Below are 12,956 nucleotides of genomic sequence, written 5' to 3'. Positions count from 1 at the left end.
AACTTTTGCATACACATTTCATTTGTAGGGTGTGTCTGTTTCCTTTTGTTGGGGTTTTTTTTTTTTATTTGTTTTTTGTTTAGTGTGTTCTATCGGGGAGATTTGCCTTTTTACGTCCTGTCCCAGAGGCACAACAGGAAGTAACCGTAGATGTCTCCAAGGCAATTGTATATCCACTCCTAGACAGTTGTCACCAGAGCAGATTTTGAAGAGTCCCCTCCAATTCTGTTCTCCAACAACTCAAACATTTTGGTTTTCCAATTCCTTTCTGTACCAGGGACAGTTGTCACCAGGACCAGTGGAGAGGGCGAACCATCCCAGATGGGCCACAGTTAACAGCTTCAAGCCCTACACAAAATGAAAAATTAGGTCTTTTACATACTTTTTAAAAATGCATTTCATCTGTCCCACAAGACTGTACCATTGTTTATACAGTGATCCATCGCTCATACATAAATCTTTTTCCCTTTGTCAGCTTATAGGCAGTTCTTGCCACTCTAGATTTATGGATATCTGCTTAGGTATCAGATGGTTGGTGTGGTTATATTAGTCATCGCTGCACTATTATTATATTCCCACACAGCTGATGTTATTGTCTCTTCTTTATCTTTTACATAATCGTGGCATGGAACTCCTGTCAGATTTAATTATACATTTTGTTTGGCTGCCTGAGTTGTTTCATTTTTTATACTATAATTGCATAATTGGATTTGCTAGATCTAAAAGTGGAAATATACAGTCGTCATTTAGATCAGGCACCAGTAGAGTGTATTTGGGTTGGTACAGTACAATGTTGAAAATGGATGAACGTATTACATGAAAGTAATGCAGGTTGATAATTTGGTTGTGTTTATTTTTATTTTATTTTATTCCCATGTGTTTGTTTATTTTTTAAGTTAATATTAAATAAGAGTACAGACTAATTGACACAGCAGCTAAGTTGACTTATACATTTCATAGTCCTAAAAAAACTGTGTAGCATTATATGTTCCTCCATGTGTGACACGTATGTACGTATTGTGCACAATGGTTTTTGGACGCGTAGCTATAAATCTGACATGAAATATGAACAAAGCATATCCCTCCTAAAGCGTGTGCTTGTCTCAATCCAGAGGACTAAGCATCATTTCTGTCTGCTGCCTCCTTCCTCTGATATTTTGACAAATTTTCCTGACACCAAGAGCAAAAGGTGACCCGGGAGGGAGCTCCAGCACACGGCCTGTGATTGATAACCTCAGCTCTGTTCCTGTGTGAAGAGCGGGTGTGTCCCTTCCCTTCACTCCCTTCCACTCAGCTGTCAGACCTCCCTTCACTGAGCTCTGCAGAGTGTAACTTCAACTCCCCAACTCTTTTCTGAAAGCTCAGCGGAGCTGTATGTTTCTGGACTTTTGTTGCAGATTAAAGCAGGACTTCAGTCATTTTTTTGCCATCTATTCAATCTTCCGCCTTTTTTGTTTTTAACTTTGGATAGTAAGTTTTTTTTTTTTTTTTGTGCCATTAAATACCTTTTACAGCCCACTTCCTGTTTCTTGTCTGGTAAAAGCGTAGGCGTATGGCATCATGCACATCTCTTTCTTGTGAGAGTTCCCCAGGAAGGGAGGGGGGATGAGTCGTAAGTCAAAATGAGAGCTGCAGAGCTGGAGGTGTGCCTCTGAGTAAATCCAGGAAGTGAACAGGCAGCAGCTTCAGCTGCCCACAGTTAAAATGATTGCAGCCAGACTCAGGGGAGGGAGATTTCTGCAGCATATTTGGCAAATACAGAATCGCAGTATATATAAAATAATGTGCAAAGTGGTTGGAGGGAAGCTTCAGAATGGCAAAGATGTTTTTATTACAAACTATTTGAGCAGACTGCAGTTCCTCCTTATTATGTACAATTTATATCGGGGGATTTGTTTCATCTCTGTATCACTTGAGGCCAGTCACTTCACTGGGTAGATGCTAGAAAATAAGTATCAGAGCCACTGGCTATGAGCGCTGATCATTGTGTTCTGACAGGGGGGCAGTCCCCCTGTCAGAACACAAAGGCACATTAGGGAGATCGCCGCACTAACATTGTGTGCGTTGGTAGGACAATCTTCATTATTTTATTTTTCCGTTCAGCCCGCTGGGTTAACCGTTGCATGACGATATAAGTCGGTAGAATGGCATGGGTGGGCAAAAGGGCATACAGGTAAGGTCCCTTTAAGAAGTGGCACTGCGGATGTGCGCCCGCTGTGCTCTTCGTGACTGCGGGTCCCGCATACTCTGTCCGCCGGGTGCCCACGGTCGTGTTACGGAGAGGTAGAACGGGAAGATGCCTTTGTAAACCATTTCCCTGTTCTGCCTAGTGTCATGAAAGAGCACTGCTCCCTGTTATCAGGAGCAGTGATCGCTGTCGTGTGTTCAAGCCGCCCCCCCCCCCCCCCCACACAGTTAGAATCACTCCCTAGGACACACTTAACCACTTCATTGCCCCCTAGTGGTTAACCCCTTCACTGCCAGTGTAATTTACAAAGTGATCAGTGCATTTTTATAGCACTGATCGCTGTATAAATGACTGGTCCCAAAATAGTGTCTGATGTGTCCGCCATAATGACACAGTCACAATAAAAATCGCAAATCGCTGCCATTACTAATAAAAAAATAAAATGATAAAAAATGCCATAAAATTATCCCCTATTTTGTAGACGCTATAAATTTTGCGCAAACCAATCAATATACTTTTTTTTTTTTTTTTACCAAAAATATGTAGAAGAATACATATCGGCCTAAACTGAGGAAAAATGTTATAGCAAAAACTAAAAACTATTGTGCTTTTTTCAAAATTGTTGCTCCTTATTTTTGTTTATAGAGCAAAAAATAAAAACCGCAGAGGCGATCAAATACCCCCAAAAGAAAGCTCTGTTTGTGTACAACATCGCACGACTGCACAATTGTCAGTTAAATTGACGCAGTGCCAAATTGCAAAAAGTGGTGGTCAGAAAGGGGGCAAATCCTTCTGGGGCTCAGGTGGTTAACCACTTCAGATCCGCGCTATTGCCAAATGACGGCATTAGCGCGGACCTACATTTCCGGGACTACGTCTATTGACGTCGTCCCGGTTACGAGCGGCCTGCGCGCCCCCTGAGGGGCGCGCGCGGCGCGCTCTGTGATCGGCGAGTCCGTGAGACTCGCCTGATCACCGATCCGTGTAAGGGGTCGATCCCGACCCCTTATCACGTGATCAGCTGTCAGCCAATGACAGCTGATCATGTGATAGAACGGACCCGGTAATCGGCTATTATTCCTCCTCGCGCTGACAGCGCGAGGAGAGAAAAAAAAAGCCGATCACCGGCGGCCGTGATCGGGACATCAGTCCCGATCACGGCCATCAATACAAGGGACCACCTGCCTGTGCCCACCTGCCTCCCGCAGTGCCATCCTGAAGTAAAATAAAAGCAAAAGTAAGTGCCCCCCGTCAGTGCCCACAGTGCCACCCACAGTGCCACCCAATCTGCCTCAAAGGTGCTGCACTCCAGTGCCGCCCATCAGTGCCCAGCAGTGCCGCCCATCAGTGCCCAGCAGTGCCACCTATCAGTGCCACCTATCAGTGCCCATCAGTCCCATCTATCTGTGGTACCTATCAGTGCCCATCCGTGCCACCCATCCGTGCCACTTATCCGTGCCACCCATCCGTGCCATCTTGTCTGTGCCCATCTTTGCCCATCAGTGCCGCCTTATCTGTGCCCATCGGTGCCGCCTTATCTGTGCCTATTAGTGCCGCCTTAACTATGCCCATCAGTGCCCACCGGTGCAGCCCATCAGTGCCCACCGGTGCAGCCCATCAGTGCCCACCAATGCAGCCCATCAGTGCCCACGAATGCAGCCTATCAGTGCCGCCTAATCAGCGCACTTCAATGAAGGAGAAAAATGACCCGTTTGCAAAATTTTATAACAAACTATTAAAACATGATTTTTTTTTTTTTTTTGCATCTTTTTTTGTTTGTTTAGCAAAAAATAAAACTCCGAGCTGTAATTAAATACCACCAAAAGAAAGCTCTATTTGTGGGAAAAAAATGATAAAAATTTCATTTGGGTACAGTGTTGTATGACCGCGTAATTGTCACTCAAAGTGCATCAGCGCTGAAAGCTGAAAATTGGTCTGGGACTGAGGGGGGTTTAAGTGCCCAGTAAGCAAGTGGTTAAGGAAAAAAAAATCTTTTGTGTGTACCTAGCATTAGCTAGGATATGGGGCATTGCTGATGAGGGATGGTGGATCTCCGTGTTGGTGAACTCATATGTTAAGTGGCAGTTTTTTAAATATCTGGTTGTCGGTACGCCCAGAAAATGATGTGTAACTTGTTTTACCAACCTTTTCTATTTTTGTCATTGCATTAGTAATAATCAGTCACTGCTGAGTACTGGATTCGAATTGCTGCCTCAATAATTCTGTCCTTTATCTAGCTCCTTCTTCTTTTTTTTTTTTTTTTTTTTTTTTTTTTTTTAGGTTTCACTTGTGAAGCTAAGTATATTGTTCTTGCTGGCTTTGTCTGGCCACCAAGATCAAGATAAAGATGAAAAGTCTGAAGCCTCTACTGCATTGAAATACTAAGCAATGTTATTAGCGCTGCCTGAATTCTCCCCTTCTGGACTACAGAACTGCTCTCTTTTAAGTGAGGCCTCGCACACACTGGACGTTTTTGGATGTTTTTACAGCAGCTGTATTTGGCTTCAGATAAATTAACCCATCAATAAACTCCCCATCATGTTATCCTATGTGTCCATGCACACATAGGCTGCTATCTATCAGTAGCTTTTGGCTCGGGCGTTTTTTGGCTTTAAAAAAAAAAAAAAAAACTAGTGGGTTATTTATTTTATTTATTTTTAAGCTGTTTCAGCTGTAAAAACTTTCTAACGTCGATAAGCACTCAAAAACGTGGCTCACCAGCGTTTTTGGATGTTTTTGATCCATTGAAAAGGAAAAACGCTATTGAAAAAAACATAGAAAAACCCACTGCTAAGATACTGGCATTTTTCTAACGTTATTTTAACGTCCAGTGTGCATGAGGCCTTACAGAGATGAAGACAGGAGGATGTGTTCTGTAGGGCAGCATGAGAGAAGGCAGGGCAGACACTGCTTGAAATTTTTACTTTAGCAGAGGCACTGGGGTTGATTTACTAAAACTGGAGAGTGCAAAATCTGGTGCAGATGTGCATAGTAACCAACCAGCTTAACTGAACAAGCTAAAGTCGGAAGCTGATTGGCTACCATGCACAGCTGCACCAGATTTTGCACTCTTCAGTTTTAGTTGATCAAACCCCACTGTGTGGTCAGCTCAGACTGGAGGTTGGGAGCACACTGCATTTCTGCTAGATGAATATTTTTCTGTACTGCAGTGTTAGTTTAGTGGCAAATGTGCATATATTACTTATTTTTGTTTTTAATTTTTTTTTGGTCAGACACATTTTAAGGCATTTTACGTTACTGTACGCAGAAAGCAAAAATCACAATTGAAATACATGCACGTGAAGTGTAATGCCACGTACACACAAGCAGATTTTATGTCGGAAAAATCTTGGATGGGTTTTCCAATGGAATTCCGCTCAATCTTGGCTTGCATACACACGGTCACACAAAAGTTTGCTGAACTTTTGACCGTCAAGAACGTGGTGACATGCAACGAGCCGAGAAAATTAAGTTCAATACTTCCGAGCATGCGTAGGATATTTTGCGCGTCAAAATTTTACAATCAAATCTTTTTCCGACTGAAAAATTGAGAACCTGCTCTCAATCTTTTGCTGTCAGGAATTTGGCCAGCAAAAGTCCGATGGAGCATACACACAGTCGCACAAGCTCTCCTCTGGCTTATGCAGGCCGAATTTCCGATCGTGTGTATGCGGCATTATGGTTGCCAAAAGTGTCTGGATAACAAAACTAGCTGAACATATTTAAACATCACATGTTCTGACCTCTGTGCTCTCCTGCAGTTAGAACAATAGTTTTGTCAAGGAATGGGTCAGCCTTAGAATTGGTTGATAAAGGAGCAGCAATGCAGAAGATCAACCCTGTGCTCTACTTTCCTGTCAGCCAACTCGCTATGCAATGCAGTAAAGTCTGAATGACAGTGCTGCGAAGAAACAAGAGGCTATTATAGTCTAAAGTACTATTTAAAATTACACTTGGCATTCCATTTATTAATAATTCAGTGGTTGTGACCAGCATTTTCCCTGCCATAACAGATACTGATCATATTTAGCTAAATACTGTGATTTCTGAAGATCATCGGCACAAATCAGCCCCCTCCTGCACCATCTCTCATTGTGTCTTGTAACAAAGATATAATTATGCAGTTTGATAATTGCAAAGTGCAGGCTGAGAAAACGCTTCTTCCTGCCAGTAGAAGACTGATGACCGGATGCTTAAACTAGATTTTAGAAAACACAGGCAAATACATAAAATTTACAGTATACCCTTTAAAGGAAAGCCCCTTTCTTTAAAAGCCATGGTATTTTCAGCTTCGGTAGTACATTGAGGGGGAAAAAGGTATTTTGATCTCCTGTTTATTTTTGTATGTTTGCCCACTGACCAAGAAATGATCAGTAATTTTAATGGTAGGTTTAATTTGAAGCTGCATTCACACCTGAGTGTTTTCAGCTCCTAAAACGTCCAACATGCAAAATACCATTAATTTCAATGACACCTGTTCACATCTGTGCGTTTTGTAACCTGAAGCAAAATGCCTGAAAAACGCTTTAAGCTCAAAAAAAGAACATGAGCTTATTTGGGGCAGATTACAGGCATCTTTCATCTTTTTATATTGGTGACCAGGGAGAAAAAAATTTTGTAAAAATGCGTGACTTTGAAACGCTCAGGTGTGAATGTAGCCTGACAGTGAGAGACAGACTAACAAAAAATGTCCAAAACAAAAGATATCCAGAAAACCGCCTTTCAAAAAAGTTAAAAATTGATTTTGAATTTTAATAAGCGAAATAAGTATTGGACCCCCTTATCAAGCCGGGTTCACACTTGTACGACAAACGATCCAACATTGGGGGCTCATATCGTATGATGTGTGAAAATCAATGTTTTCCTATGAGAGCCGTCTTAACTGGTCCCGACACAAGTCGATACGATTTTGAAAATGCTCCCTGCACTACTTTGGTTGGACTTTGATCCTACTTCAGCCCTTTGAATATCACTGAAGTCGGATCGCCATCTTAACTGATTCAACTTTCTTTGGCATGCAACTTGTGCTCTGATGATCTTGAAGGGGAACTCCAAATTTAAAAAACAAAACAAACGCATGGGTTCTCCCTCCAAGATTATACCAGGCCCTTTGGTTTGGTATGGAAGTTAAGGGGAACCCCCATACCTAGACCCTTATCCGAGCACACAGCCCGGCAGGTCAAGAAAGGGGGTGGGGATGAGCGAGTATCTGCGCCCCCCCCCCCCCTCCTGAACCGGGGGCCCTGTACCCATGTTGATGAGGACAAGGGTCTCTTCCTGACAACCCTGGCCATTGATTGTCGGGGTCTGCGGGGGGTGCTTATCAGAATATGGAAGCCCCCTTTAACAAGGGGGGGGCCCCATCCTATGAGTATGGGGTACATTGTACTCCTACCCATTCACCTAGGAAAAAAAACTGTCAAAAATAAAACGCAATACTAATAAAGGTAACTTATTAAGACAGCTCCGGTGTGATGTATTCTGCCTCTGCTGGGTCTTGTCCACTGTCTTGTTGCTCTTTTACCAGGTCTCGTCCGCTGTCTTCTTCCTCTGTTGTTCTTATGTTGGCTCAATGCTCTCTCCCGCTCTAATGCTGAGTGCACGGTGTGCCACTAATTATATTAACATGAGGCAAGGTCATCTGGTGACATTACCCAGAGGCCCCGCCACTTATGATGTCGCTGCCCCATCATGCCCTGAGCAGGAGAGTCCACGTCGGAAGAAAAATAGAGGGAGATGACAGCGGACAGAGGGAGAAGAACCAGAGAAGGGCTAGAAGACCTTTTTAGGAGAGCGGAGAAGAAATCGGAAGTGACGCCGTAGCTGCCTTAATAAAAAATACTTTAAAAACCTGTGTACTGTGTCCTCTTTTTTTTTTTTTTTTTTTTTTTTTTAAGTGAATGGGTAGGGGGGCGCGGTACTTTGAGGTGGGGGGGGGGGGGTGGCGCAGGCCCATCCAAAGTTTGCTAATGAACATCTGAATGATTCCGAAGAGAACTGGGTGAAAGTGTTGTAGTCAGATGAAACCAAAATCAAGTTCTTTGACATCAACACAACTCGCCATATTTGGAAGAGGCCGAATGCTGCCTATGACCCCCAAGAACACCATCCCCACAGTCAAACATGGAGGATTAGGCTTTGGGGGGGTTTTCTGCTAAGGGGACGGGACAACGTCACCCCATTAAAGTGATGATGGCTGGGGCAATGTACCATCAAATCTTGGGTGAGAATCTCCTTCCCTCTGCCAGAGCATTGAAAATGGGTCGTGGATGGGTATTCCAGGATGATAATGACACATGGCCAAGGCAACAAAGGAGTGGCTCAAAAAGCACATTATAAGGTCCTGGCATTGCCTAGCTATTCTTCAGACCTTAAATCCCATAGAAAGTATGTGGAGGGAGCTATAGGTTCACGTTGCCGCACGTCGGCCTCAAACCCTTATTGACCTGGAGAGGATCTGCCAAGAGGAGTCAGACAAAATCCCTCCTGAGATGTGTGCAAACCTGTTTGGCCAACTACAAGAAATGTCAGACTTCTGTTATTGCCAACAAGGGTTTTGCCACCAAGTACTAAGTCGTGTGTGTGTGTTTGTTTTTTTTTTTTTTTTTTTAAGGGGTCAAATATTTATTTCACTGATTTTAAATGCAAATCAGTTTATAACTTTTTTGAAATGCATTTTTCTGGATTTTTTTGTTCTGTATCTCACTGTGAAAAAATAAACCTACTGTTTAAAATTCTAGACTGATCCTTTGTCAGTGGGCAAACGTACAAAATCAGCAGGGGATCAAATATTCACTTCCTTCACTGTATAACTTCATGGCACCAATTTTTATATTGCATGTCATGTTAAAGTTGTTATTGGAATTACAGTTAATGTGCCAGCTGTGTAGAGAGAGGGTGGGCTTGGGTGGACTTTCAAGAATGAAAGTGCCTCCTATATGAAGTACCAGTAATGGGACGTGGGATATCTGGACAGTTTTTAGAATTACTTGCTCTAAATTCCTTGTCGCACTCTTTTTATTTTTTCCCCCTCTATTCCCGTAGTTTGAGTTTTTCTGCATTTAAACGGATGGGTTTTCCACTTGACTTTCATTTAGTACAGCTCATCTCAAGTACTGATGTGCTTTGCATTGCTTTATGTGGACCTAGCATTTGATATATACCTGATTTTGACAGGTACCCATTCCCACTTTCACTCTGATTGCCTAAGTGATCCAAGCAGAAGTTATCCCCTCTCTGCAGTCATCTGGGACACGTCACAGGTCCAAGAGAACTGTGGGACCATTAACAATGGATGGCACATGCAAGCCCAGTGGGTACCCAGCTGTGAAGCAGCGTGCTGTTTGCAGCTCTGTGCCCACAGTTGAGATGCCGGGATCGGGGCGAGAAGACTGAGGCAAGCGATGGCTCGGGTGGGCACGTCGCTGGTTCGTAGGACAGGTGGGTGTGTTGAAAGTCAGCAGCGACAGTTTTTGTAGCAGCTGACTCTTAATAAACACAAAAATGTCAGGAGCTCCTCTTTTAACATAAGTGTCACCCTTACAGGTGTTAACGTAGAATCCCAGTCGTATATTAACAATACCTAAACCTTGTTTCCACCTCTATTCTAAGCCTTTTCTAACTATCCTATAAAGGAAAGATGTCTACTTGCCTTTTCTGAGGGCGCTCCGGGCCAGTCGCATGATCGTCTCCCAGCTCCTTTTTTTATTTTATAGCTGGCTATAAATGGATCGAATCTTGACCGATTCAGCAGAGACCAGCCAAGGTTCAATCCATGTATGGGCAGGCTGATTGTACTTACCAGGGTACAACCAGCGGCTATAGCTGCTAGCAGTAATCGCTGTGTTCTTCCGGCTAGGAGAGCTCCCCCCACAGTAGCTCTGGGGGAATTGAACGATTCTTTCCTGCGACCTATGGTCACATAATATATGGCCTGCTTAAATGTTGAAGAGGGACAGCAAAAAACACATGTGATTCCACTTTAGATTTTTTTCTATTGACTTGAGTGAATTTTCTTTTTGAAACATACATAATAAAATGATCATCCCCTTTCTAGAATTAAGGGACTTAATTAGGTTAATATTTTCATGCCTGCGAGACTATCTCTACAGCCAAAGCTTAGTGTATTAGTTGGTCTTTAGCCCTGATATTTCCCAATCAATTCATGCAATGACTACTTCTCCTAGAGAAAGTCGGATCTTATTTGAATATTGTTGCCATTGGGTTGTTGATGCCTAATGCTTTGCGATTCATAAAAATATACTTATCAATTGTCTAGTTAGCATTTGTATATGGTTAATATTTTGTGAATCAAAATGTGTTATTAACATTTTAATTTAAACTGTTCTGATATGTGAACTATTGCAAGTTTTGCCAAGGTGAAATACATTTTTTTATTTTTATTTTTTTCAGTTCATGATCTGCTGTACTGGAGAGATGTGAAGAAATCTGGGATGGTTTTTGGAGCCATTATGGTGCTGCTTTTGTCTTTGGCAGCATTTAGCATCATTAGTGTTGTATCGTATCTCGTGTTGTCCCTGCTGACTGTCACAATTAGCTTCCGTATCTACAAATCTGTCATGCAAGCCGTCCAGAAGTCTGATGAAGGACATCCATTCAAGTAAGAGCTGTTTTTCCCCATGTTATTTAGGAGGCATTATTTGACCAGTGCAGTTATGCATGATGGTGGATGCAGTGGTGACTCTGTGCTAAGCTAGTCTTGCTTTCCTGTTGGCAATCCGACTCAGCATGGTTTGGTTTCAGTAAAGAGACTATGGCTGTCTGCAGATTTTTATGTTAATGCAGCTGATGAAAAATATACCCTCCTTGATTAAAAATGTAAAATGTTTCTTTTACTCTACATATTGTTACAGTCACTTAAAGAAGCAGAAATGGGTGGGGTTGTTCTTTAAATGGGGTTTGCCTGTAAGCAGGAAGTTTGTTACAGCGCCTTATGGTGTCCGCTAAACCTTGCATGCCTTCTCTTCCTGTGTTTTATTCTTCTTTACCACATATTTGCAACAAATCTAATACGTCTGTAAAAAGATTGTTGTGGCCTAAACATTTATTTCTGTCATGTCAGCCCTTTGACATTGGGCTCATTTAACTAATTACTGTCCTGAGAGAATAAAAGGGCTACCATTACTAAACTCTGATTTCAGCAGGTATACAGATCAGGAGTTTTGACTTAACTGGTTTTAAATGGCTTTATGCTTTATTGGTCCAGGGATTTAGAAGGTATTGAGGGAAGACGCAGGCAAGTAACGTTTCATAAGGAGGACAGCCTATACTGCTACAACATTTTTATCAATACAGGTTTTCTTTAACCACTTCCCAACGGGCCTATAGCAAAATGACGGCTGGGCGGTGGCTTAATTGTTCTGACTGGACATCATGTGACGTCCTTCTGAACAAGCTGCTCATGTACAGCAATCAGTTGTGCAGTGCGACGCTTGGACACACTGCATCTCCAATCACAAAGAGACTATGAAGTAGGCTGTTTACCATGTGATCAGCTGTGTCCAATCACAGTGAAGTGCCAGTTATCTGCATTCCTCTACTCATGCTGACAGCATGTTATTAGGGGAGATCGGCTTTCCTGATGGGGGGGGGGGGGGGGGGATCTGCACTGATAAAGTGCAGCCCCAAAAGCAATGCCCACCAGTGATGCCTTTCAGTGCCGCCCATCATTGCTGCATATCATTGCTGCCTATTAGTGCCGCCTCATAAGTGCAACCTCATCAGCGCACATCAGTGAAGGAGAAAAATGTACTTATTTTCAAAAAATTGGTTTAGCAAAAAATTAAAAAAACAGTGTTGATTAAATACCACCAAAACACAGCTCTATCTGTCTGAAAAAATTATACAAATTTTGATTGGGTACAGCATTACATGACCGCTCAATTGTCAGTCAAAGTGTGACCACGCTGAAAATTGACACGGGGCAGGAAGGAGGGTGAAAGTTCCCGATATTGAAGTGGTTAAATTGAGCTTCTGAGCTGTTTAATCTTCCTTGTAGACACATGTTATAAGGGGTTTAAACCAAACCAGCAATCCTACTGATTGTTATTTGGTGTAAATTGTCAGCTATGCTGCTAATAATTGTCCACAAAATTCCAATTTAAAGAATAACTTAATTTTACTTCTAGTAATCTTTACAAAATAACTTGATGGTATTGATTATAAAATGAATTTTAGCATTTGCCTATTCAGAAGCTGCATCTCGGAAACACTGCATGCACAGTCCCCAAATCAATAGTCAGATGTATTTTTTTTTTTTCTTTGCTAGTAAGCCTTGCTTATAAAATGTGAAAGGGTAATCGCTTCCCGTTATACATCAAACAAAAAGCTGTGATTATCACAACTCTGAAATGATATAATTGCTTGGCACAGAAGGAATTCCCCATCTCTTATGAGCTAATGCAGATAAGTTGCACTCCCAGACAAACCGCTACATACAAAGTTGAAACAACTACGGCATATTGCCTGTGAAAGGATTTTTATTTCTGTTCTTGCAGTTCTGAAAATTGCACAACCCTGCCAGACAGCGCTGTCAAATTTGTGTCCAGGCGTTCCTCTTCTGCAAAAATATTTGATATAGCCTGGTCATCTCCCCCCCGCCCCCCCCCCCCCCCAGTCTGTGACCCTATAGTACAGCAGAAGGATCACTTGTGCATGCACACATCATTTCCTCCTAGTGCTGTCTCTAACCGTTTGAATACTGCTGTAAAGTTGATTACAGAAAGCTGGCACAGTCAGATTCACTTGT

General features: G+C 42.5%; 1 protein-coding gene across 3 annotated transcripts in view; it reads left to right on the top strand.

Moving 5' to 3' along the window:
• LOC143959442 (uncharacterized) overlaps positions 1–12,956 on the top strand; it is a 56,776-nt gene that overhangs the window by 30,488 nt on the left and 13,332 nt on the right. For all 3 annotated transcript variants that reach the window (XR_013270232.1, XM_077468096.1, XM_077468097.1), the window contains exon 4: positions 10,601–10,808. Coding sequence is in view for 2 of the 3 variants with exons in the window: in XM_077468096.1 (XP_077324222.1) it covers positions 10,601–10,808 (208 nt within the window). In the remaining variant the exon portion in view is untranslated. The remainder of the gene's footprint in view (positions 1–10,600; positions 10,809–12,956) is intronic.

Source organism: Lithobates pipiens, unplaced genomic scaffold (genome assembly GCF_037356315.1).
Source record: "Lithobates pipiens isolate NorthernLeopardFrog02 unplaced genomic scaffold, aLitPip1_a1.2 Scaffold_75, whole genome shotgun sequence".
NCBI classification, from domain to species: Eukaryota; Metazoa; Chordata; class Amphibia; order Anura; family Ranidae; genus Lithobates; species Lithobates pipiens.
This window is presented reverse-complemented; position numbering and strand designations above follow the sequence as displayed.